Consider the following 23,886-nt stretch of genomic DNA (forward strand, 5'->3'; position numbering starts at 1 on the left):
TTAAACTGCAAAAAGCAACCTATTGCTGCATTCCATTTGGAGTTGCACAGAGCAGAAATTCAAATGATGGTAGAATTACACAATGGTCCACAGATAGTCTCTTGGTAGCGATGCTGCTTGTTTGCTATACACAAATGTAATTGGACACAATGGGCCGCCGATTCTGCCAATTAAAATTGTTAGTGCACCTGAGACATGATTTAATCAGTGATTCTGTAGACTGCATGAGAAAAATACTGTATGGCAAAAAGAAAGTGCACATTTTAAAAGTGTGGATGGCAGTTTTCAAATGTTTGATTTGTTAAGAGTTAAATCAGCTAGGAACTGTTCAAAATTTAAGAGCTCTCATAAAAACAAAACAGACCATTCTCTTCATGTGACTTCTCCATCCGTTAGGACTCAAGCCTACAACACACACTATCAGAAGTCATATCAATTGTGCATTCAGTGTGTGGAACATCACACAGCTCTGGCCAAAGCAGGGATCTTCAGGGACTGGAAGATCAGCCAAGCCCAACAAAGAACAACAGGCCACAATCAGTAAGCTGGTGACACTGGCTTTAGGTCAGGTTCCCCTACAAGACTTTAATTTGAATATGTTGCTGGTGGTTATAGGCTTCCAGGGTTGGGCTCTAGAGCACTGTGTTAGGAGCCGGGAACTGAGCCAGAGAATGAGATCTATGGGACCAAGGAGAAATTGTCACAGAGGTGTAGGCCAGAGTTTGGGAGTAAGTAGGAAATGGAACCAAGGAACAGGTCAGAGATGAAAATCTGTGCCAGTAAACAAGTCAGAATGAGTACCAAATAAGCAAGCAAGCACCTAAAAATGAGCACTGAACAAACCAATTACTTGTGACTGGACTAAAGCCAGGAAGACTTTGCTTTTCAGGCAAGGCTCAATTCACAACGGAAACCACTTCCTGCCCAGGGAGAGTCACTGGCCATCTTTTCTCATGTGGCGAAAAGGATTCAGAGCCCTCAGCTATTCCACAGTCCCATCACACAATCGTGTATTTCACTTCTGGCACCGTGCGTTGCCTTTGACATGAACTTCCAGATTCCGTGCAGTAATTTAGAAGATATATTTTATTAACAAGCAAACATCCATGTTGTACAACACCCATCAACTGAAAAGCCTGATAGGCTTAGCAGCACAGTAACAAATACCAGCATGGGGAGTGTGCATAAAAGAGGGATGCAGAATAGAAGGAGAAAGGAGGAGGCGTGGAAATGGGGTGGTAGTCTGAGCGCAATGGAAAGTTGAAGGAAAGAGTTGGTAGGAAGCAGGGAGTGAAGAGGTTAATGGTGTGTGCGCGCAGAATGGGACTGACAATAGGAGAGAAAAAAGCCTAGAAATGGGTGATCTGTGTGCAATGGTGAGTTGAGGAAAGTAGGGGCTGCAGGAAATAAAGAAGTGAACGTGAAAATGGGGGTGGCAAGGTAGGAGGTATGGAAATGGGATTGAAGATGAAAGCTTCTGAAGAACAAGGGGGATGGTGGCTTCATAACTGAACAGACGGTGGAAAGGGTGTTTAGCAGTGTCAATGGGGGGGGGAGATAGTGGGGCTGCAGAATAGAAGAAAGAAGTGGCTTCAGAATGGGTAGGGAAAGTGAAAAGGGAGTTTAGTAGTTTCTTGGGGCAGGAAGGCAAAGCTCTAGGGGGTTGATGTGGAAAGAGTATTTGGGGGGTTGGCAAGTTGAGTGAGCTGAGGAGCCCCCCTAGTGTGTTTTAAAAGGCAAGAAAGCTGAAATTTTACAGATGTGTAGCCCGAAGTGTCCCACGTCACATAGCAAACTGACAACAATGGCTTCTTCTAGTTGCTAGTTCTTCATTTCAGTTGGTAAGGCTTGCTACATTCCATCCATTTGAAATAAGCGTCAAGATATTCCTTGAGTTTCCTTTTACCTTTGTTTAGGCACGGGGTTATTTTTTTAGTTCATTCTGTCTTGTATGGCAATGTTCTGAGTAGAAATTTGACTCCACAGTAGACTGATTTGCACAGACACTATCGCAAGACTAAAACATGAAGTGGGAGCTCTACGCACAAAATATGTGCTCCTTTAAAAAAAAATGCTACTAAACAGTTACCAAAAAACACAGATATTTGGAAGAATTATCAAATGTCAGATGTCCATATTTCTTTGTAGCCACTTGACCATTTTAGTAACAGATTCTTTTCTTTCTTCATTTCTAGATTTTGCTTTCTGCAGCATCTCTGTAGGGGTTGTTCTTTGTTCTGGTTCAAGTGTATTGTTAAGAAAAACCTGGACCTAAAATAATTAACGTTTATGGTAAATTGGCAGTTGTTATTCAAAGTATTGCATTTTCACTTCCACTCACTCTCTCTCTAATTATTTTTTAAAATCCTACATACATTTCTGCCACCTCCAACCCTCATTTCCACCACCCTCATATGCACAGAAGGATAACATTGGGGAAAAACACAGAAGAACAGAGAAAAGGAATTCACAGGACTCTTGTCCATTCTGGCGTTGGGCAATTGAAGAGAAGATTCCAGCCCCTGCTGATATGGATCAGAGATGGACAAAGGCTTCTAAGCAACGGAACTACCTAAGAAACTCAGCTGCATTATTCTTTCTATTCCACATGGTTTTAAGTTTTGTTTTTTTTTAAGGGCTTAAATCCTTCATTTTCAGAGCGACCGTTCTATGCTGTGTCTGTTCTACTTACCACTTGAACCTCGAAGTCTGTACTGACAGAATTCATGAAAGCATATAATGGTTCAAAGGAGCACCTATAAAAGAAAGCATGTTTATAAAGAGAAAACGTTTTGATAAAAATGTTGGGGGTGCGCCACTCGTCTGTTTTCACTCAAGCATATTTTGCAAAAGTTTGACAGAACGTTCATATGTATTAACCAGAGTAAACAATTCACCTTGTTAAGGGAATGAATGTTCTATGATTTAACACCACGGATGTAGCCAAGGGGGGGGGCCCTAAATCAAGTAAATAAAAATATTTAACTGAGGTTCTGCCCATGTTTAACACCCTTATTATGTTTTCCGTATACTATTTTCTGTGTGATTCTTGAGTATTTCGTCTCTGGATTATATTGGTATCAGGGATGCATGTATCCTGCCCACTTCCCCCCCGAAGAGAATGCAGCCCTCAGTGGGGAAAATGGTTTGTCACCCCCTGCTCTAGATAATGGATTGGCTCCAGATTCCCATGAGCTGAATTTCATTCATGAAATGCCTCTGTGAGCAGAAAGGAGGCAGGTAAATATCCCCCCAACCTTCCCTGCATCCCCAAGTGCCCAACAAAAGCCTAATCTGCAGAGTTAGAAAACTCTGAAACAGTATGGGAGATACTTTGGAATATCCCATGACAAAGTGGAATGGGGGGTGGCCTCCCCCACTGTTTTCCATGATTAGGAACTTCCACTACTTCTGCAAATGGATTTGAGATAATATGTTGGTTCCAAGCCAATGAGTTTTGGATACTTTTCATTTATATATTCAAGTATATAACTTTAAATATCTGTTCATTTTTTAATGCTGTGGTGTTTATTCTCTTTTCTAGTATATTAATGTGCTTAATAGATTCTCAAGCACACCACCATTGTGTCTGGGTTTTTAAGGGGGGAGGAATTTTATCCCTTATTCTGTTGATAGCCAAGTAAAACAAAACATTTGCAAAGTAATTAACACTTCAACTCTACCGGACCCAGCAGATTAACATTAGAAAATCAAGTTAAAGGGAAATTACATAAAACAGTTGCTTGCCATACCTATTATATAAACGTGACCAATTTTCTGTTATGAATTCCCATGCTATCCAGTGGCCAGCCTCACTTTCTGCCACGTGTCTAATTACTTCTGATACAAGATCTGGTGAAATTACAGAATCGTTCAGGATATACTGCAAGTATCTAAAGAGAAGTTTATTCAAAACAAACATAAAAATTATAATAAAGAAAACAATTTCCAAAACACTTCTAAGATGAGCACCAGACTTCCATCTTCATACATTTTACATTTTGGAGGGGAGACAAATAGGGCTGGGCGAGGAATCCAGTGAACTGGGATTGCAAAGTGGACACATCAGATCTGATCTACTGAGATGTGGCGTCCAGTGTCTTACTCTATTGCCTTGCGCCAACTCTCGTATGGATTTTTCTTTGAGATGGTCAGAGAGCTGCCCCTTTGTTCTCCTGGTTGCCTTTTAAGAACTAATCAGAGCTGCCTACAAGTGGCTAGCTAGCACACAGGGCTCCGGCCACCACTGTATGTACATTCCAAATAATGTCATCATCAAGTTCTAATGCTCCCAGGAAGACTTTGCTACTACAGTGGTACCTTGGGTTACATACGCTTCAGGTTACAGACTCCGCTAACCCAGAAATAGTACCTCAGGTTAAGAACTTTGATTCAGGATAAGAACAGAAATTGGGCTCCGGTGGCACGGCAGCAGCAGGAGGCCCCATTAGCTAAAGTGGTGCTTCAGGTTAAGAACAGTTTCAGGTTAAGAACAGACCTCCGGAATGAATTAAGTGCGTAACCAGAGGTACCACTGTACATTGTTTTGAATGTGCGCAGCAGAACTGCAACTCCCATCAAACTTGATCATTGGCCACGTTTCTTAGGGGTGGTGAAAGTTGAAGTTCAAGTAACATTTGAGGGGCCAAAGATTCCCCACTTCTGAGATAAAGCATAATGGACAAGGAACATGAAGAACCTGCATGTGAATGCAAAATCTGACCAACCTGGTAGCTTTCTGTAAGCCTGTGATGGCCTGGGATTCGGACTTGGATGCTGAACCTGAGGGATCCCAGCCTGCACAGGATTCCCCGCCTCCAGAACCAGCTGCAGCCGGGGCTGGGGCATGAGCCTGAAGGGTCCTCACCTGTGCTGGGTCCTCAGGTGCAGGCATCAGCTGAGTCTGCTCTGGCTCCTGAGGTGATGGAGGACCCATTGCCTGCAGGTGCTCCACTCTCAGCCCTGTCAGAGGAAGCTGAGGTTGCCTCTGGGTCCGGTAACCCTCCAGCCTCTCCTGAGCTGCAGAGGCTCAGGGCAGAGAGGCGGAGGGAACTAAGTTCCCGCAGGAGGAGTGCTCGCCTCCAGGCCAGGAGAGGCGAGTCACCAGAGGATCGGGGCTGCCCTATGCCTTGGGGCAGATAAAAGCCGGCCAGCCCCAGTCCCAAGTTGCGGGAGCAACATTGTTGGTTGCCAGTTCCTGCCTGAACCCTGTCCCGCTTTCCTGCCTGAGCTCCTGACCTGCCCTGGCTCCCCGCTTGCAAGCCTGTTCCTGACTTCACCCGATTCCCTGCCCTGCACCCAGCTTCAGCTACTATGGACTGCCTTCCCGTTGCATCTTTGACCACGGACCGGACTTGGACCTCGCCTCTCGAGTAACCCACGGGACCAGCACAAAGCCACTGGAATGCATATTATTTGTCTTAGAGGAAGCCCCTGCTGAAGCCTGACCTATCCAGAGAATCCTAAAAAAGTCTTTCTTTAAGCAAGATGGAAACTTGCTCTAAATTTTTGTCTTATGACCGCAGAGGTGCAGCTGTGGACAATTTCTCCTAAAGTCGCAGGCACCAGAGACCACTATGTTAATTAAAGATGGACTTTCTTAACTACACCACTCAGGCCCCTAGTTAACAGACAAACCACCAGTTCTGTTCTCTTCTCCCCCCCCCCCCAAAGTGCTGAGAGTAATTCAACTTCCATCCAAGAATGTCCCGTTCAAGAAAAAAATCCTTTGTGTTACCTTTCCCGCCCCGACCTGGCCACAGTGATCCATGCGACGATCATCTCCAGGCTTGACTACTGTAATTCGCTCTACGCGGGGCTGCCCTTGAAGCTGTCCCAGAAACTCCAGCGGGTACAGAATGCTGCAGTGAGGCTCCTCACGGGGTTTCTGCCATGGGAGCATATTCACCCAGTGCTTTTCAAGCTGCACTGGCTCCCGGTGGAGTACAGGGTCAGATTTAAGGTGCTGCTTTTGACCTTTAAAGCCCTTCACGGCCTAGGACCCTCGTACCTACGGGACTGCCTCTCCTGGTATGCCCCACGGAGAGCCTCAAGGTCCATAAATAGCAATACCCTAGTGGTCCCAGGCCCTAAGGAAGTTAGATTAGCTTCAACCAGAGCCAGGGCCTTTTCAACTCTGGCTCCGGCCTGGTGGAACGCTCTGCCTCATGAGACCAGGGCCCTGCAGGATCTGATTTCTTTCCGCAGGGCCTGTGAGACAGAGTTGTTCCGCCTGGCCTTTGGCTTGGAGCCAATTTGATTCCATCCCTCTCTTTTTTCTTTTCCTTCTCCTCCTGCAATGAGGCTACATTTTAATATTTTAATGTTCCATTATTTTAATGTTGTCTTTTATTTTTGTTTTTAAGTTGTAATCATTCATCTTGTTTTTATTATTGTTTGTAAGCCACTCTCATCCCGGCCTTGGCTGGGGAGGGCGGGGTATAAATAAAATTATTAATTTATTATTATTATTATTATTATTATTATTATTATTATTTTATTATTATTTGTGATATCCCGCCAACCTGATAATCAAGGAGCAAGTTCTGAAGTGTTGTGGAGGAAGGGAAGATTTATGAGTGCACATTAGCTAACTTTATCCTGAGAAGAAGACTGCCTTCCTAACAAACTCTGCAAGATTGTGTGCTAGACTTGGACAGCAAGGGTTTGTGATGGTTGTGTTGCCTAGGCGTTTCACCCACATCAAGAGAGGGGAGCAACAGCTGTGGAGAGCTCATGGAATGGATTGTATAAAACAAAACAAAAAAGTAATGCTTTTCACACCATTTCTGTTGTTTGTCCTCAGTGCACCATTCAGTTACTAAGCATAAATTCACGATAACTGAACAGATAACCCAGCAAAAAACATAGTAGTAGTATTATAAGGGATCACAAAATTCAGTAGTGAATTTCCCCTGTCCAGAGAAAAACTTGAATGAATAAGGTGTATAATGTTACTGATTTTCAAACAAATCTGGAGTGGAGTACCTAAGACATTTGAATGGCACCTTGTATGCTTCCTTCCAGCAACTCCTGGAGCCAAGCTGGTGCCAAATGTATTGCTCTGCTTTCCTTTGGACCACATCAGTGAGGCTGAGAATGGGGTCTTGTCACCTGGGCAGACCAGGACCTCCATAAGGGCTTAATCCCTGGAGAGGTCACTTCAGTGCTGTTAGAACAGCGGTTTGACTTCACCACCACCACCCTACACACACCTAGGCGCACTCCATTGTCTTTTGAGACAGACAGATGCCAACAACAAATTTGGCAAACATTTTTTAAATGCACTGAAACAGTAAGTTAATTATGGTCACCTTTGAAGTAACCATGGCTCACGGGTACAGCTCATGGCGAAGAGTAGGTGATAATTTCCTTGACTATCATTCCGCTTGTACATTTGCCATTCAAAGTCCCATTCTTTGTCACTACCCAGCTGAATACCAAAGCAATGAATGGCCCTGCTAATAGAAACGGGAACCCTGCAAGAGAGAATATCGCTTAGAACGGGCACCATGCAGTCCTTTGTTTCACAATTTAAAATAACATACTGACATAATGAAATCTGTCACTATGGCTGATGGAATTTCACATCATACACTGTGGTTGAGACAAAAGGAATTTAAAGTTCTCCATTTCAAAAAATGAGAATTTGCTAGTTGGAAGATTCACATTTGGCGGAAATGACTGGCAGAATCCGAGACTAGGGAGAAGAGTCGGTGGAAGAAGATTGGAAGAAATTTAAAGACTATTTACAGAAATACTGCAAAATTAATGAATCTTAGAATGATGTCAGAATGAAGTTAAGTGGTTTTAGCAGCAATGTTACAAAGGAGTATGTAAAAATGGTTTGTTAACAGGTGAGAATCCAAAGTTACAATATATCAAGTTAAAGGATTAGGATAAAAACAAAGAGGGAAAGGATTTGCTGAATTAACTAACTGAACTGGAATACAAAAAAGGGAGGTGTGAGGAGGTCAGGGAAACAAGTAAATGAAAGACAAGACATGGAAAGATTGATCTGTTTTTAAGTGTTTTTATTTTTCTGTATTCTGTATTTTCTTTTCTTTTTTTTCCTTTTTCTTATTTTTGTAACCTTTTTTGAAACTTTAATAAATATCATTTTTTTAAAAAATGAAGATTCACATTTGGGAATGCTATACTCTTTTCTAATAAAATGGAGTATTCCTATAAAGACATGACCTACATACAAAGAGGACAACATCAGGAGAATAATTTGAAATTTTGTGTTTTCAAATATCTAACTTGAGAATTCTGAAAATCTTTCAAATCTTCAACTAAGAAACTTCTGTGAATATTTCAGAAATATGTTTACGATCTCTCCTTTTTAGTGAAAAGCTTTTGTTTTTATTGAAAAGCCTTTAGTATTTGTACTGCTTGTTAATTATGATAGAAAGCAGTCAATGGAGAAAACGATGAACATTACTTGGACTATTACAATTTCACTTATTTGTGCAGCAATATGCTGTTCAAAGAGCAACTGAACTTCTTTAACTATAACTATTACTTTGCTAATATGAACTGATGTGCTACTGTATTGCCATGTGTGAAGCTAACTTCCACCCCTCGTTCACACTCTAATTGTGGCCCCTTCCAAATGAATCAACACCTAACGCAAAGGAAAACCTACTCAGCCATTCTGTGTACCGAATAACCGTTTTTTTGATGAAGGGTTTTGTGAAAATTTCACTTGCTCCAATACACGACAGCCTGGATAGATCAGTTGGTTAGAGCATGATGCTGATGATAATGCCAGGGTTGAAGGTTCAATCCCCGTATGGGACAGCTGCATATTCCTGCACTGCAGGGGTGCCAGGGGTCCCTTCCAATTCTATGATTCTTTATTACCAAATATGTATCTGACCTGTCAGAAGGGGAAGAAAATCCTTTTTACTGAACCCCTGCGGAAATCATCCGCAACCAGCTAGTATTTTCTCAGTTGTAAATTTGCAGACAGATATTATGCACCATACTCACTCAAAATCGGGGTCGTTCATCCACTTGGTGAAGATTTCGGAAGCTAGGTCTAAACAGTCACGGGCCCCCAACCAACATGCAGTTTTTATAATGGTTCCTATGCCCCTTTTTGGAAGGAAGAACAAAATGTAAATGAATAAATAAAAGGAGACAGACAGAAAAACATATTAAATGTTTCCCCCACCCAAAAAAAGGGGGGGGAGTTGATGTTAACCAATGCACCATCACTGGAGTCACCTGGAACTGCATCCTCTGCAGGCACCTTTGGGCACCTGAGTTTTTATGTGAGTTTATTTATAGGGAATGACCGTGGCCCATTGGTAGAGCATCTGCTTTGAATTCAAGTACCAGTTTGCCAGCATCTCCAGGTAAGGCTAGGAAAGGTTACCTGTCTGAAACCCTGGAGAGTTGCTGCCAGTTACATGTATACAGTACATAGAGCTAGATAAACCAATAAGGCAGCTTTCTATGTTCCTATTGTCCAGTTTATCTGCTCTCATCAGGACTGCACAATCTGATTTCAGAAGTAGGGTGGGATTGATGAGCGAATGGTTCTGTTTCTGTGCATGGGGTTCGGCCAGGTGGCTTTTTAATTTCTTCCAAATTTGCAATTCTATCCCGTGGTTGAATAGATTCCCAGTCTACGTTCATATGCTTGGATGACAGGGCGACTCGAACAACTAGCACTAAATTTACAAGACCAGGGACAGGATAGGGTGGAGATGGAAAATCACAGAAGGATTTGTAGCTGTAATTAGCAGGAATTTTTTAAAGGAAAGGACAGTAATGAAGTAGCAATGTTGCTAATTGCATTTTCTAAAGTTCTCAGTGCTGAACTTACAAATTTAGGATTGTGAAGAGTATTACATAAAACAACAGATTTTACTCATCGGTTTTTGTTGGCCATTGCAATCTATGCATCAAACAGACCTTATTTCTCCTCTTCCAGATATCATGTACACTGTGCTAGAGACCCAGCATAGTGCAGCTGATAGACATAAGCTGATGGCTTACCTGTATGTTGCACGTTCTATGATAAGGATGCTGGTTTATTAAAAAAATTAAGGACTTACATAGTATTAAATTCATCTTCCAGTACTTTAAAGCTCTGACGAAGGAGATTTGTATAATGACGACAAATTGGTGAAATCCTTGTTAAGAAATATTTCTTTGGAGAAAAGAGAAAGATGTAACATATAGATGAACTCTACTTTTATTACGTTTCTTCTAATACAAACAGCACAATCTTTTCATATTTACTCAGAAGTCCCACTGAAATAAATTTTCTTTTTGTCCCAGGTAAGCGTGTATAGGGACTGCACGCAGCCTTAAGTAGATAACCTAGGTTAAGGTACTGTGGTTTTCATTTTAGCATTCTCCTTTTCCTCCTCCAATATTTATTTTATTATTATTTCCTTTGTCTACATTTGATAGAAAGCTTGTTTGGACAAGCATATTTCCCCCATGTGTTCTGTACAATATTTAGCGTTTTAGACACTGAATGGCAATAACAACGATTATAGCAGAGATTATTATATCTAATTTATATTAAAATATGGCCCTGCAATCTCAAAAAAATTATTTCACTGATGAAATAACAGAACATATTGCTGCTGCTTGTGTGAATGTTTTTTTCTACTTAGAATGAGGATGGAAATAACACATAATTCCTAAGTGGACAGCAAGACATATAGCTAACTCTTTGGACGTTACATGAACGACCACTTTTCTGCATGCATTCAAATGGGGAAATGTCACACCAACAAGTATCTGTACTCATTGTAAAATAAGCACCCTAAATTTCAGAATTTAGATACCTTTAAAACTGGGTATAATTCATAATCCCTCTGAATGAGCCCCCAACTCTCAACTTCTAGATGTTGCAGTACCGATTCCCACACTAAGAGATCATCTTCCTTTTCAAGGTACTTAGTTAAATATAGAGGAGTATCATACTCAGTATAACCAGACCTATATTAAAAGAAATCATATTTAAGCAATGCATACAAGCAGCTATGTACATATGTGTATGCGTGTTTTCATTATTAGACAATGATTACAAGCAAATAAATGGTCTGCTCTTGAAATACTTTAAAGAGAGCTCACAAAAGAATATTCTGCTAGGGCAGGGGGTCAGCAACCTTTTTCAGCAGTGGGCCGGTCCAACATCCCTCAGACCATGTTGTGGGCCGGACTATATTTTTTGGGGGGTGGGAATGAACAAATTCCTATGCCCCACAAATAACCCAGAGATGCATTTTAAATAAAAGGACACATTCTACTCATGTAAAAACAAGCTGATTCCCAGACCGTCTGTGGGCCGGATTGAGAAGGCGATTGGGCCACATCCAGCTCGTGGGCCTTAGGTTGCCTAACCCTGTGCTAGGGGAATGCTGGGTTGTTTACAAGCTGAAGTGTCTCCATTTAGAAATGATATGCAAAGAGTCCTTTATATGAAAGCAGATTCTACTGAAATCCACGGAACTTGCTTCCATGCAAAGGTCATGATCCCTCCCATATCCCGTTCACCCTGAGGAGCCCCAGTTCCACCGGCTGTGGGGCTGGGAGGGGATACACACCCGATGCCTAAGCTGAGGTCTTCCTGCATCTGAAAGGTTTAATAAAGTTGTGGCCAATTTTTAATTCTCTAACACATTGTGGGCAAAGTTATTTAGGCTTGAATCCAAGTGAAATCAATCAGATTCAAGCACAATGTTAAAATGCTAAGGAACTTAAGTTACAGCAATGCAATGGGAGAAACTTTGTGTGGAAGCAGCTTCCCACATGAAGGGTCTACACTGACATATCTGAAATCACACAACAGCAAGGGAAGCTTCATAACCCCAATCACTTCCTACACGGTGCTGCACCCCACACAGTATAACTAATGTGGCAATCGTGTCGCTGGCATTATGACCCCAACTTTAATGGTTTGCATGTCAGGACTCAAATGGAGGGAAGTCTCAGCAGAATTGGGTGCAGCAGACAGCAGTGTATATATACTCACAGTTCAAATATTATTGAATGGTGATATTCCAGGCAGGCAATTTATAGGAGGAGGAAGCGGAGCTGGAAGCAGAGTCAGGAAGCAGGTTGAGGCTGGAGAAGGGAGGCCAGGTGGGCTGGACTCAGAACTGGAGCAAAGAGAGGGCAGGAGCAAGACACAGGCTAGAGGCAGACCAGGAAGCACATGTTTGGAGTGCAGGATCAAAGTTGTCTATGAGAACTCGCTATGTGATCGGCTGCTGGCTGCACAGGCAAAAGCCTCTATGAGTAAGGTTCTACCGTATTTTTCGCTCTATAACACGCACCCGACCATAACACGCATGTAGCTTTTAGAGGAGGAAAATCCGTAGGCATGCCAGCCGTAGGCATTCCCTCCATAACACGCACAGACATTTCCCCTTACTTTTTAGGAGGAAAAAAGTGAGTGTTATGGTGCAAAAAATACGGTAATTCTAAGCACACCACAGAGTCTGCTGTGTCGAACTTGCTTCTGAGTAAGCAGCTTAAAAGTGTACTGCAAATTATATATTTGGGAGACAAATAGGGCAGGCCTTCATTATGTTCAGTGTACACCTTAGTGAAGGGGAAACCGTAACAGGCTAAGTAAGCCAAGCTGTTAGCCTGAGTCCTAGCAAGCCCAGATTTCAGATTTATGGACAAAGATCCTGAGTTATAAATAAATCCCAAACATTTCTTTTATTTTCAGTCAAAGCTCTGCTTCTAGAAGAAATATTTTTCAGTCAAAAATTTGAACTAATTATTCCTCTACTCTACTGTAACGCTGCATCAATATTGCCAGAATCCATAGGCATGTGTATTGTTTGTAGCACAGGGGTAGGGAAGCTCAGTTGGTAGAGCATGAAACTCAGGGTCGCAGATTTGAGCCCCGCGTTGGGCGGAAGATTCCTGCATTTGCAGGGAGTTGAACTAGATGAGCCTCATGGTTCCTTGCAACTCTACTAGTCTGTGATTCTAAATCTGTGGGAACCTCTGGCCCATGGGACAAACTTGGTCTGCAAGGTCATTGCTCCCTAACCACCTGACATCAGGTGTGGGGCAGGCAGATACACAGCTGATCCCTGCAGAAAGCTGATGCACAGAGGGTTCAATCCTGCTTGGTTCTCACACACCAAAACCCTGCAGAAAGCAGGACTGACACCCACCGGCTGCAGTCAGCGAATGCGCAGAGAACTCTATCCTGTTTTGTCACTATCTCCCCCCAGCCCTATAGGCCAACTTTGAGAGAGAGGTGGGACCACCGCTTGTCAATCGCCAGGCATCATTATGACCTCAGATGATTGGCAGTTGGGTGATCCCACTCACCTGTCAGAATTGGCCCACAGAATGGTGGTGGGGCAAGAGAAATATCTGGCCCACCAGGTCAAAATGTGTCATGCCTCATGCCCAATACATGCAGACAACAGTTGCTGCATATAGGTAAAGAAAGAGATCTTTATTCCAGCACATAATGGTACAGGCTTGGCAGTGGACACAAGATGCTCAGGACTGCACAGAAGCAACCAAGATGTACCAACATTCTCCATGCACTGCCTGTCAAGTTTTTAAAGACAAGGCATGGCATGCTCAGTTGCAAAATTTGGCTTTGTGACAGTGATGGGATCGCAAACAAGCACTCCTCTGGAAACTGGCCTGCCTAGTTTCAGGCTATAATACTGCACTGGTCCACCCCAGGTGCCGGTGGGGGGTTGCTACGCTGCTGTTCCCCCTTGGCGATCCATGGCCCTCCCCAGTCTCCACTGAAACTCTCTGTTCCGCTGGGAGGTTGGGGTGGGGAGAAGCCAGCAGCCCTGCTCCCCTTTCCCAAGTGGCTGAAGTCAAGGCACACCAGAGACCGACCCTGCTCCTGTATCAGGGCCTGTCGACCGAATCCCAACGGAGCTGCAGGGCTCATGGAACCAAAAGGTTTCCCACTTCTTTTCCAGCAGCTAATCTGCTTGTGCATTTACACTGGTTGAGGGAGTAAACTTGGCCCTCCAGCTTTTTTGGGACTACAACTCCTATCATCCCTAGCAAACAGGGCCAGTGGTCAGGGATGATGGGAATTGTAGTCCCAAAACAGCTGGAGGACCAAGTTTGGCCATCACTGGAGTAAGCCAAGGGGAAAGGAATGGGGAGGGAACTCTTTCATTGAATTTGCAGCTGTGATCATCATAGCTGGTGAGGCTATTCTAAGGAACTGGGGAAACTGCAGCAGCCTAACGTAGGACTACATTATCCATGTCCACGTTCCCCTTAACTCTTTTGTGCTAAGCACCCTGCACTCTCAAAGCAAAAGGTGGTGCAGAAGAAGGTGTGTGTGTGTGTGTGTGTGTGTGTGTGTGTGTGTGTGTAAAGAAGCAGACAGAAGTGGGAAAAGGATGGAGCTCATTTACAAATATAGCAAAAACCTGTCTTTGGGAGGTATGCTTACCATCGCAGCTCAAAGGCATCTCCGAACAGTTGGAATCTGCTTACAGAAGGAATGGCCTGCAAAAGAGCATCTACGTGTTCAAAAGATCCAAACAGTTCATTAAATACGTCTACTGCACTTCAAGATATTCACAAGAATCTGCAGCACCCGAAGTCAAGCTCATGCATACTTTTAATTGAAATGGTTCTCAATTATTCCAAGATGAATGTAATGTGAGATATTGCACATTTGGAACTGGGACATTGATTTCATTTACTTAACAAAGTTTACATAGCACTCAAGCAAAGGAATTACATTTAAAAAATGTAAAATTTTCATAACTGTCAGAGCTGCTTCCAGATCCTAGCTCACAGAGGATCACGCTAGCCAGCGATCATTTAGTAAAAGTCTTTATTGAGTTACAGTTTCCATTCTCAAGCTGCTGCGTGCAACTCTACGTCTTATGGGTTAGACCGACGAAGCTCCGTCTGAGTCTCCGCCCCTTGTACACCAACTTAATATCCTAGCCTTACTCCACCTTTTCCGCCTGACTGTTCTTCTCTGGGTCCCTCTGCCCCCCGGGGTCTCTTCCTTCCGGGATTCTTCTGACGCCGACCCCCCGGACCCTCCTGTCTCCTTGCGCCGGGCTTTAGGACCTGGCTCCCTTTCCGGGCTGCTTACTGCGCCACCTTCCTGTGCATTTGAACTTGGCGCGCGCGCCCAACCTTCCACTTTCCGTCTGACTGTTTCTTCGCTCCCCGATGGAGGTGTGGCCACTCCTGACTCGTGCCCTCCCTCCTGTTGTGAGCTGCCAGCGCTTGATACCTGACGCCCTTCCTCTCCCCTGCTCTCTGTTGGTGACGCTGGTCCCGATTTCCAACTGCTCCCCTCTGAGCCCCCTCTGGCCCTTTCTTCCTGGGGTGTCCCCCTAGGCTCCCCCCTTGCCCTGGCCACTGGTGCTCCTTTCTGTGAATCTTCTGATTCACTGGAAAGACTCGGAGATCTCGGGTCGTCGTCATCACTCATCTTTTCTTCTGCCTCCTCCCCCTCGCTCTCTGTTTCCTCCCTTGCCCTTGCCTCTGCTCCTGAACCCCTGACAATAACAAAATACGATTAAAATAAAATCTTAAAGTAGGCATAAAATATATCAAAATATTTTTTAAAATCTGAAGTTTTATAACAGATATACTAAATAAAATTAAGAGTTTGGATAGACTTGCCTAAACAAAAAAAAATTGGGGTAGCAAAAACAGTACAGCAAAGGTGTCTGCCTAATATTAACAGGCAGGACAATCAGCCAATCCCTATCTGGATAAGCAAACTTCAGTTAGCATACATACACAAATAATGTAGGGAAGGTACATCATATCTGTATAGTTTATATTAAATAAAGAATATATTGTTACTGTTATTTAATTACAAAACCAGCCCAACACATTTTTATATCATGTCTAAATTAACACAGCTACTGGAATATAATTAAAGGCATTGGTAATATATATATAGTACAAATATTTGGTGGCAGCATTTAGAAGGTGAATCACCAGTGGTTTAAAAAAAAGGTGATTCTCCACATATAAAAAGAAGCTGAACTCCCCACACAAAAAAGGAGGTTGTCTTGACATAAAAGCTCACATGACTATATAATAATCATTACCTTACCTTTGGGTTTCTTTCAAGCACTTTGGCCAGTCTTCTCCAAGACTTCTGGTCATAATTAACTCTATAGTAGCCAGTCCAGTTCACATTTAAAATAATCCAATCATGTTCTGAATCTGATATCTTCATTTCTGGAAATATTTCTGCAAGTGGCATGAAGGAAACAAAGTTGGCATGAATTTAGTGGTCTTTGTAAGCATGTGAAGACTGTGGGCTCATTTCTAAGGTAAGATAAAACATATGAAAATACACAAATGTGCTTCCTACAATGCACAAAAAAGCAAAACAAAAAACAAAAAAAACCCCTGGGAACCAGGCAAAGGACCTTCTCGGTAGTGGCTCCCACCCTGTGGAACATCCTCCCACCAGATGTCAATGAAACTATTGGACTTTTAGAAGACATCTGAAGGCAGCACTGTATAGGGAAGTTAATGCTTGATGCCTTATTGTGTTTTAATTTGTTGGAAACCGCCCAGAATGGGTGGGGCAACCTAGTCAGCTGGGCGGCATATAAATAATGTGTTGTTGTTGTTAACGATCCCCACCAAACATCAATACAAGATGAAGTGCAGTACACTGCAGGACTATGCCTGGATCTTAAACTGATGCACCAGACAGCAAGTTCCTGAAATATAGCTAGTATATCCCAAAAGAGATGGGAGTATGATTATTAAAACCAGTGCTTCCTCACTACATCACAAAGCCCCCCCAGCTGCTGCAGAAACTTGTGTCTCTTTTCCTAACCGTGTTGAGGCTCCAATGTCATTAGAAGCAAATTGGGAATGTGCTGGGGAGTGCTTGAATGTGATGGATCTAAAGTGTTCCTATTCCACCAGCATTAGGAGTGAGAAAATATGCCAGCCCCTGAACCAGACTGGCAAGGGGGGGGGAGGGGAAAACACTCTCCTCTTTTCCTACTGCCACAAACCCAGCAGAGCTCTAGATCTGGCATTTTGTTCCCCTTCTCCCTGCTATTTGAATTGCTCTTAATATGCTTTTAGCCTGTTTTCAAGATTGTGTATTGCAAACACTGTAGAGGCTTTCTTAAATTCAGAGAGAGCGAAAACTACTTACTGCTGCTCTTATCAAGCCATGCCAAAGGTTGTACAGTTCCGTTTCTTAACCAAGAAATGGGAATCGTCCACATGTTGCTTCATTAAGGACAAAAACACATGATTATTTATTGAACCTAAGAAAATGAATGGTTCAAATGCAATCAAATAACTTACATTTAGGAAACATTTTCTGGAAAAAATCTAGTTCTCTCAGCCTTTCCTTTTACCTTCTTTATCATTTTAAATGTGCATTTCAAATTGCATCAGCACCTAAAGAATACTCACTTTAATCATATTGGGCATGAGCAAGAGGAGCTTACTCTGGAACTTGACTTTTGGTGTGAGTTTTAATTCAAGGTACACTAACTTTCCCAGACCCCAATTCCAACTTCCATGAGATTTGGAAAGTCAAGCTTTGTATATGCATGACAAACCTTCACTTTCCATAACTAATAACTGGGAAGCCACAGTTGTGCACACAGCTCCACTCCGAACCAGAACTTGCCCTTTGATTTACTTGCAAGCAAGTCTCATGGATTTCTGTGCCATGTGCTTTCATGTAGTGGGAACAATCCATATAGAAGCAAGCACTATTAAGCACACCCGGCTTTCATCTTCATAATTTTCATAAAATTTATTATTTACCCTCCACCAGCAGATCCCAGGACAGGTTACAATTTAAAATTTGGTATAAAAACAGTTAAAATAAATTGCCTTCACATGAATATGGTTGGTCCTGGAAGCCCAGAAAACTGCACCCAGAAATTACAGTCCCAAGGTTTCAGGTGTGCCGCATTTATGCACACCATTTTTCCCACATCAGCCAAAAGATGCATCTTGCATTAAATGCCAGGTGATCCTGACACAAAATCTGAGATCATAGGAGTTATGGAAACCTTGTGTGTGCACGACACTTGGGGCAGCACACATATCATATATTTGACACCAGTAAAAGCCTTTCAGTTTAATGTGAAGAGAATCAACAGTGCTTTGACAAAATGCAACTATTTATTTAGTTTCTATACCGCTTTATATTTTTAAGAAAAATCTCAAAGCGGTTTACAGCATACTACTAATAGCTCTTAATAGAGAACAAAAACAATACAATGGCCCATTTCAGATGATCATCCAAACCACAGTGTGAAGGATCAGAAATTAGCCCTAGAGTTGCATTTCCCTCCTCCCCTCTCGTGTGCAGTTTCACATCTCCTTTTTGGCACAACCCCATAATTCATGTTGACATCCAAGGTGGATTTCAATGTCTACTTTGGAAGGAAAGTGCAAAACATAATTTGCAGAGTCAGAAGATGTGGCTAATTATAGTTCAGGCAAAAATAGAAGATTATCAGGAAAAAAGAGTTACCTACTATTCAAATATACACCAAAGTACTTTATGAAATCAAAATTAAAACAATTGCACTAAATTAAGCATACTTGGTCTTGTTTGTTCCTTTTTTAGAATAAAACTGTTCCTGACTGATGTTCCCAGTGGTCAGATTTACTGTTAGGAGTGGCAAGCCATGTTGGCAGGTCCATGAGTCCATTATAACTTTTACTGGCGCCGGCAAATGGAGGTCATTCTGTTCATCTACTACCTTCAAGAAAAGTCTGGATTAGAAAACAGTTTGGTTTATTTAATTTCACACAAATGTTTCTACTTGTACTAACAGCAGGTTTTCCAGGTACTATTTGCTGGTTCATACACAAGTAAAATCCAGCATTCTTAAACATTTAATAGCTCATATGGAGCGGGGGGTGAACTTTACAGATCAGCTTTCATAAGCAAGGTTGCCATTATCCACCTCAAGCAGCAACGAGGCGTCCAACTCGGAGAAGAAGATCCCGTTGGATCAGGGAGCTGAGCAGTGCAAGATGTGGGATTGCTGATCCCTGACCCAGGCCCTGACTCTGGAGTGGAGCTAAACCCTTTCAGCCAGGAGCCTCAAGAAACAGAATCCCTCAAACAGACGTCCAGAGACAGTACCACCCAAGCAAGACTGAGTGACTGGTCTCTTCACATCATAGGCTATTAGGTCACTGGTATCTCCTTGCAAATACAGGTAACACACAAAGCCTCAGAGTATTAGACTTCAGGCCAAAGGACTACCACTTTAAGGCTCTCTACTCTTCAGGAAGGGACGGGAGCCTGGGAGGTATAGCCTGGTCCAAGAGGGATGAAAGGCCCCTGTTGAGCTCCAGATTTGCCAGAGCAACTTATCCTATTGAAGCCATTTACCATACTAATTTGTGATTGGGCCTGGGTGATGAAACTGTCAATTATGTATAGGATGCCTGATCTAAGCAGTTCTTGAAGTGGGATGGGGGCTTTTTCTCCACCTACTTTATTCCCCAAGTCTTTATTACCGTATTTTTCACTCCATAAAACGTACTTTTTTCCTCCTAAAAAGTAAAGGGAAATGTCTGTGCATCTTATGGAGTGAATGTGTGGGTGATCGCTGGCTCCCTTTCTGGCCCTGCCCCCTTGCCCAGGCCTCCATTGTTGAATGTTCTGCAGATGAAGGCTGTTTGTTTCCCCAGGGACATGTGACTGGCTGATTAGATTATCTGTCTGGAAACTGTAGAAACGGCTCCCTTTCCTTTCTTAAAGAAGCTGCAGAACTGTGAGTTGAACCCCATAAAACAGGATATTTTCCCGTTGCAAAGTAAGCTCAACAACTTGAGCTGATCCTTAAAAAGGGGGGCTTTTCCCCTTTGCAAAAGAAGCTGCACAACTTTGAGCTGATCCCCCCCAAAAACGGGGCTTTCCCCCTTTCCTCCTCTAAAAACTAGGTGCGTCTTATGGTCGGGTGCGTCTTATGGAGCAAAAAATACGGTGAGTAGAAACTTTTCATGTGGGATTAGTTTGCACTTCACACACTGCTTTCTGACACACCCATGCTTTGCTGACTGAGGGCACATGACTGCCCACAGATGGTGGCGGAAAGGACTATAGACAACTACAGATATATAAATGTACTGAGATTCATATAGACTTTTGTGTGTGTTAAATGGGCTATTAACCACTGCCTGCAAGGTATTATCACGTACCAGACATAAGCTATCATAGATGTGGGAACGTTTGGCCCTCCAGATGTTGCTGAACTGCAGCATCCCTGACGTGCCTACTGGGGCTGATGAAAGTTGTAGCTCAACATCTGGAGGGCCAAAGGTTCCCCACACCTGAACTATCAGATCAAAAAAAATGAGCTGCTGCTCAGGGAAAGACCTGACTTGGAAACATGTCAATGAGGCTTAATGCAGAACGTATTTGGTGCTGCTCATCACTGAGCCCAAACTAGCAGAGCATCTGAACAGTAAGTTCAGCACTGTTGGTTCAAACTAGTGTTGTGCACTGGTCTTAGCTGAACCCTGAACACCACACCAGGCAGAGTCAAACAGGTCATTCATCTCCCAGCCCTCTCCTGACCACATGTTTAAACTAGGATGAAAAACCCTAATTAAGCATTAGAGCTAGCCCCTAAATTGATTTGGCATATGGATACGGGTCAGTTAGGCCCCACATTGACCTGGGGCCAACACAAAGTGCCAGATTGGGTCTCAGTTCTTATTGAGAGGCCATGCACAGCCCTGGTTCGAAGGCCTTTCAGGACAGGACCAAGAATGCCCCCCACTGGATATTCCAAGAGCACCAGCGAAAACACTAATGGTTTTAATCACCTTTTGAATGTGATTCCACAGATCATCCTGGTTGGCATTTGAAAAGGAAAATGCATTCAGGTACGACTGTAATTAAACAAGTATAATTAGTCAATTCACAGTGACAACACATTTTGAATAGTCGTCGAGAATCCAACTGTTGGTAAAGTTGTTTTTGAAACTCACATTAAGTGCTTTCATTAAAAGCCTTTCAGTCACAAAGTTGGACAGCATCCGGATGATGGCAGCCCCCTAAGAGAGAGAAAAATAGATATAGATATAGATATAGATGATTTATCTTTATGTATTTAGAATGATGAGACTTTGCAAGTCATGAAACTCAAGACATTAATCTACCAACATTACATTCAAATTAGTAGTTTTATTAAATATATTGATTGTTGTGGGGGCGTTTTCAGATGGATAGCTGTGTGAATGTTGCAGCAAAATCATATAGAGTCTTTTTATATTATACAGTTTCTTCAAAATGATTCCCTGCACTCATATCATACATCTCCAAGTGATGAGATTTTGTATATCTCACACTGTTCTATGGCTTTATATGGAATCTTGTGAGTGGCTATTTTGCCACAGAATGCATTATTTAGGATGGGCATATATAATTACTAAGGTAATTTTCACAAATGATACAAAGAAGAGTAAAAATCTCTCACACAGCCTAACAGCCACATTGATCCGAATTCACAAATCAGAAGTAACAGACTGGAGAATAAAAAGGCACTCATGGCATTCAATGATGAAGTTTGCTGACCACATCAAACCTGTCGGGCAGTCATTCTCTTCCTTAAAAACCCTCTCCAGTTCTAGATATGTGGGCACATATTGTGTCTCCTCACAGGTGAAGGGAACATGGGGTGGTATTCAACAAAGCTTTATTCAGAACAGACCGATAGAAAGGAATGGACCTAACTTACAGTGTGATCCTATACATGCTTCCTTTGAAGTAAATGCCATTGTTCTCAGTGGGGCTTGCCCCAACATAACTGTGCATAGGAGCCTCTCGTCTGTCCCCCCCCCCCCCGCCACTGTACACTGCTATTTGATATACAGACTCCACTTCGAATGCAGCAGGAAGCCTTCTCAAACCTGGTACCCTCCTATCATTCCAGATCATTGGCTAAACAGTTTGGGGGCAACAGGAGTGGTGGTTCAAAACACATAGAAGGCACCAGCTTGGGGAAAACTGTCATAAAGGCTTTACCATTCAATTCAATGGAGGCAGAGAATTCCCTTTCTCATGTTATGAAAAAGTGACAATTTCATACTAACTTTTCAAATCATGTGACCGATAAAATCCTTTAATATACTGCTTACAAATTTTGTTTTTACCTTCTTGTATGTTATTAAACCAAACAGTTTAAGTAATGCACCCGATTCTTGTCTTTCACCTGTGTCTGATAAAGACTGATTTTGTAGTTCATTATCCATGCGCAAGACAGGTTGAACCACTCTGTAACTAAAGATGTTGTCCTGAAAATAACCATAAAATAGCAATGTTTACCTAGAAATAAAAGACCACATTTTAAGTTATTTTGAGAATTATACTTAATTCATAAAACATTTAATAGGCTTCCTATTTAAAAACCTTCGTTCAAGTCCTTGCATTCATAACCCCTTTCAAGAAAATCTGTATTTGGCTGAAATTCTTATCGCAGAAAATCAATTTGTGGAATGCCAGCATGTGAAATGTAATTGTCAGGAAACCAGTATCATGTCCTAATTTTAATTACCATCTGCTACAGATAATGTAGCATTACATTACAGAGCCTAGCGTGCTCTGGTCCATGGGGTCACAAAGAGTCGGACACAACTAAACGACTAAACAACAACAGATAATTAGTGCGAATCAGTTCAGTAATACATAGCACAAAATTTCAACAAAAAGAATACCTATGGTTTATAGTATTACCATAGCGCAACAGAGCAGTAGAAGACAGCTTTGATCTAGTATACAAGGCATGATTATTAGCTAGGGCAGCTGTTTTTCAACCAGTGTGCCGTGGCACCCTAGGACGCCTTGAATGATGATCAGTGGTGCCACAGGCAACACTGGCCTCTGTTCCTCTTTCCTTCCCTCCCTCCTCTGATGCCTTCTCGCATCTCTGCCTACCAGAGGCTTGCACAGCTGTTTGTTGCAGCAGCCCTGGCTACAATGTGCCTCCCAAGTGAATGGTGCCTCTGGCCAGGGGGTGCTAGTTGCCAGGAGCTGAGGTGGCCTTGGAGTAAGCAAGCAAGCAGGCAAGGGAGCCCAGCCAGCCAGCCTGTCAGCCCTTACTGTTGGGAATGGATAAAGAAGTGGGAAGCTGGGCAGGCAGGCAGGCACTGCGCTGGCCTTTCTTGTGCTTGTTGTGGGCAAGGCCTGCCTGGGAGCTGAATGCCTGGTGCTGAAGGGGAGCCTTTCTGCCTGGCAGGACTGGCCACGCCTGCCGCTGCCTCTCAAGGTAAGAAGAAGAAGAAGAAGAGAAGAGTTTGGATCTGATATCCCACCTTTCACTCCCCTTCAGGAGTCTCAAAGTGGCTAACATTCTCCTTTCCCTTCCTCCCCCACAACAAACACTCTGTGAGGTGAGTGGGGCTGAGAGACTTCAAAGAAGTGTGACTGGCCCAAGGTCACCCAGCAGCTGCATGTGGAGGAGCGGAGACGCAAACCCGGTTCCCCAGATTACGAGACTACCGCTCTTAACCACTACACCACACTGCTGACCTCACATTCACCTTCAGCCAGTCTCCGTTGGGCTGCTAAGGCTGGGAGCATCCTCTTCCCAGGCCCCTGTGGAGCAGTGTGAGGAGACACTTCTCTTTGGGGCAGGGGGGCAGCTCAGAGACCAGGAGCGGCAACAGTGGCTGCCCAGAGGACTTCCAAGGAGAGGGGAGGAAGATGAGGGTACGCTCCACAAGGGAGGGTGTTTGAAAAAGGGTGAAAGGCTGTCAGCTCTGCAGACAAGGGGTGACATAACCACAGGGGTGCTGCAACTGGTTAAGGGAGCCGTGGACTCAAAAAGTGGATTCTGCTAAGGGATTTGGAGCCACCTACTGACCTTGATTGGGACGCGGGTGTCCATGTGGTGTAAACCACAGAGCCTA

General features: G+C 43.1%; 1 protein-coding gene and 1 long non-coding RNA gene across 3 annotated transcripts in view; both read right to left on the minus strand.

The window, feature by feature from the left end:
• Nucleotides 1-1,068: 1,068 nt before the first annotated feature.
• The window catches only part of LVRN (laeverin), a 38,191-nt gene continuing 15,373 nt past the window's right edge, over nt 1,069-23,886 (minus strand). For both annotated transcript variants that reach the window (XM_083464435.1, XM_083464436.1), the window contains 14 exons: nt 22,132-22,272; nt 20,968-21,033; nt 20,803-20,868; nt 18,559-18,719; nt 17,144-17,220; nt 16,073-16,212; nt 14,432-14,487; nt 10,812-10,965; nt 10,068-10,162; nt 8,995-9,099; nt 7,314-7,478; nt 3,753-3,893; nt 2,693-2,756; nt 1,069-2,271 (listed from right to left, as the gene is read on the minus strand). In XM_083464435.1, coding sequence (XP_083320561.1) covers nt 2,125-2,271; nt 2,693-2,756; nt 3,753-3,893; nt 7,314-7,478; nt 8,995-9,099; nt 10,068-10,162; nt 10,812-10,965; nt 14,432-14,487; nt 16,073-16,212; nt 17,144-17,220; nt 18,559-18,719; nt 20,803-20,868; nt 20,968-21,033; nt 22,132-22,272 — 1,578 coding nt within the window. In that variant the 3' untranslated portion in view covers nt 1,069-2,124. The remainder of the gene's footprint in view (nt 2,272-2,692; nt 2,757-3,752; nt 3,894-7,313; nt 7,479-8,994; nt 9,100-10,067; nt 10,163-10,811; nt 10,966-14,431; nt 14,488-16,072; nt 16,213-17,143; nt 17,221-18,558; nt 18,720-20,802; nt 20,869-20,967; nt 21,034-22,131; nt 22,273-23,886) is intronic.
• On the minus strand, nt 12,164-13,978 carry LOC310688374. The gene is made up of 2 exons (XR_014516906.1): nt 13,040-13,978; nt 12,164-12,243 (listed from the first exon to the last, which is right to left on the minus strand). It is a non-coding gene; the product is annotated as an uncharacterized lncRNA (long non-coding RNA).

Source organism: Podarcis liolepis (genome assembly GCF_965112155.1).
Source record: "Podarcis liolepis genome assembly, chromosome: 11".
NCBI classification, from domain to species: domain Eukaryota; kingdom Metazoa; phylum Chordata; class Lepidosauria; order Squamata; family Lacertidae; genus Podarcis; species Podarcis liolepis.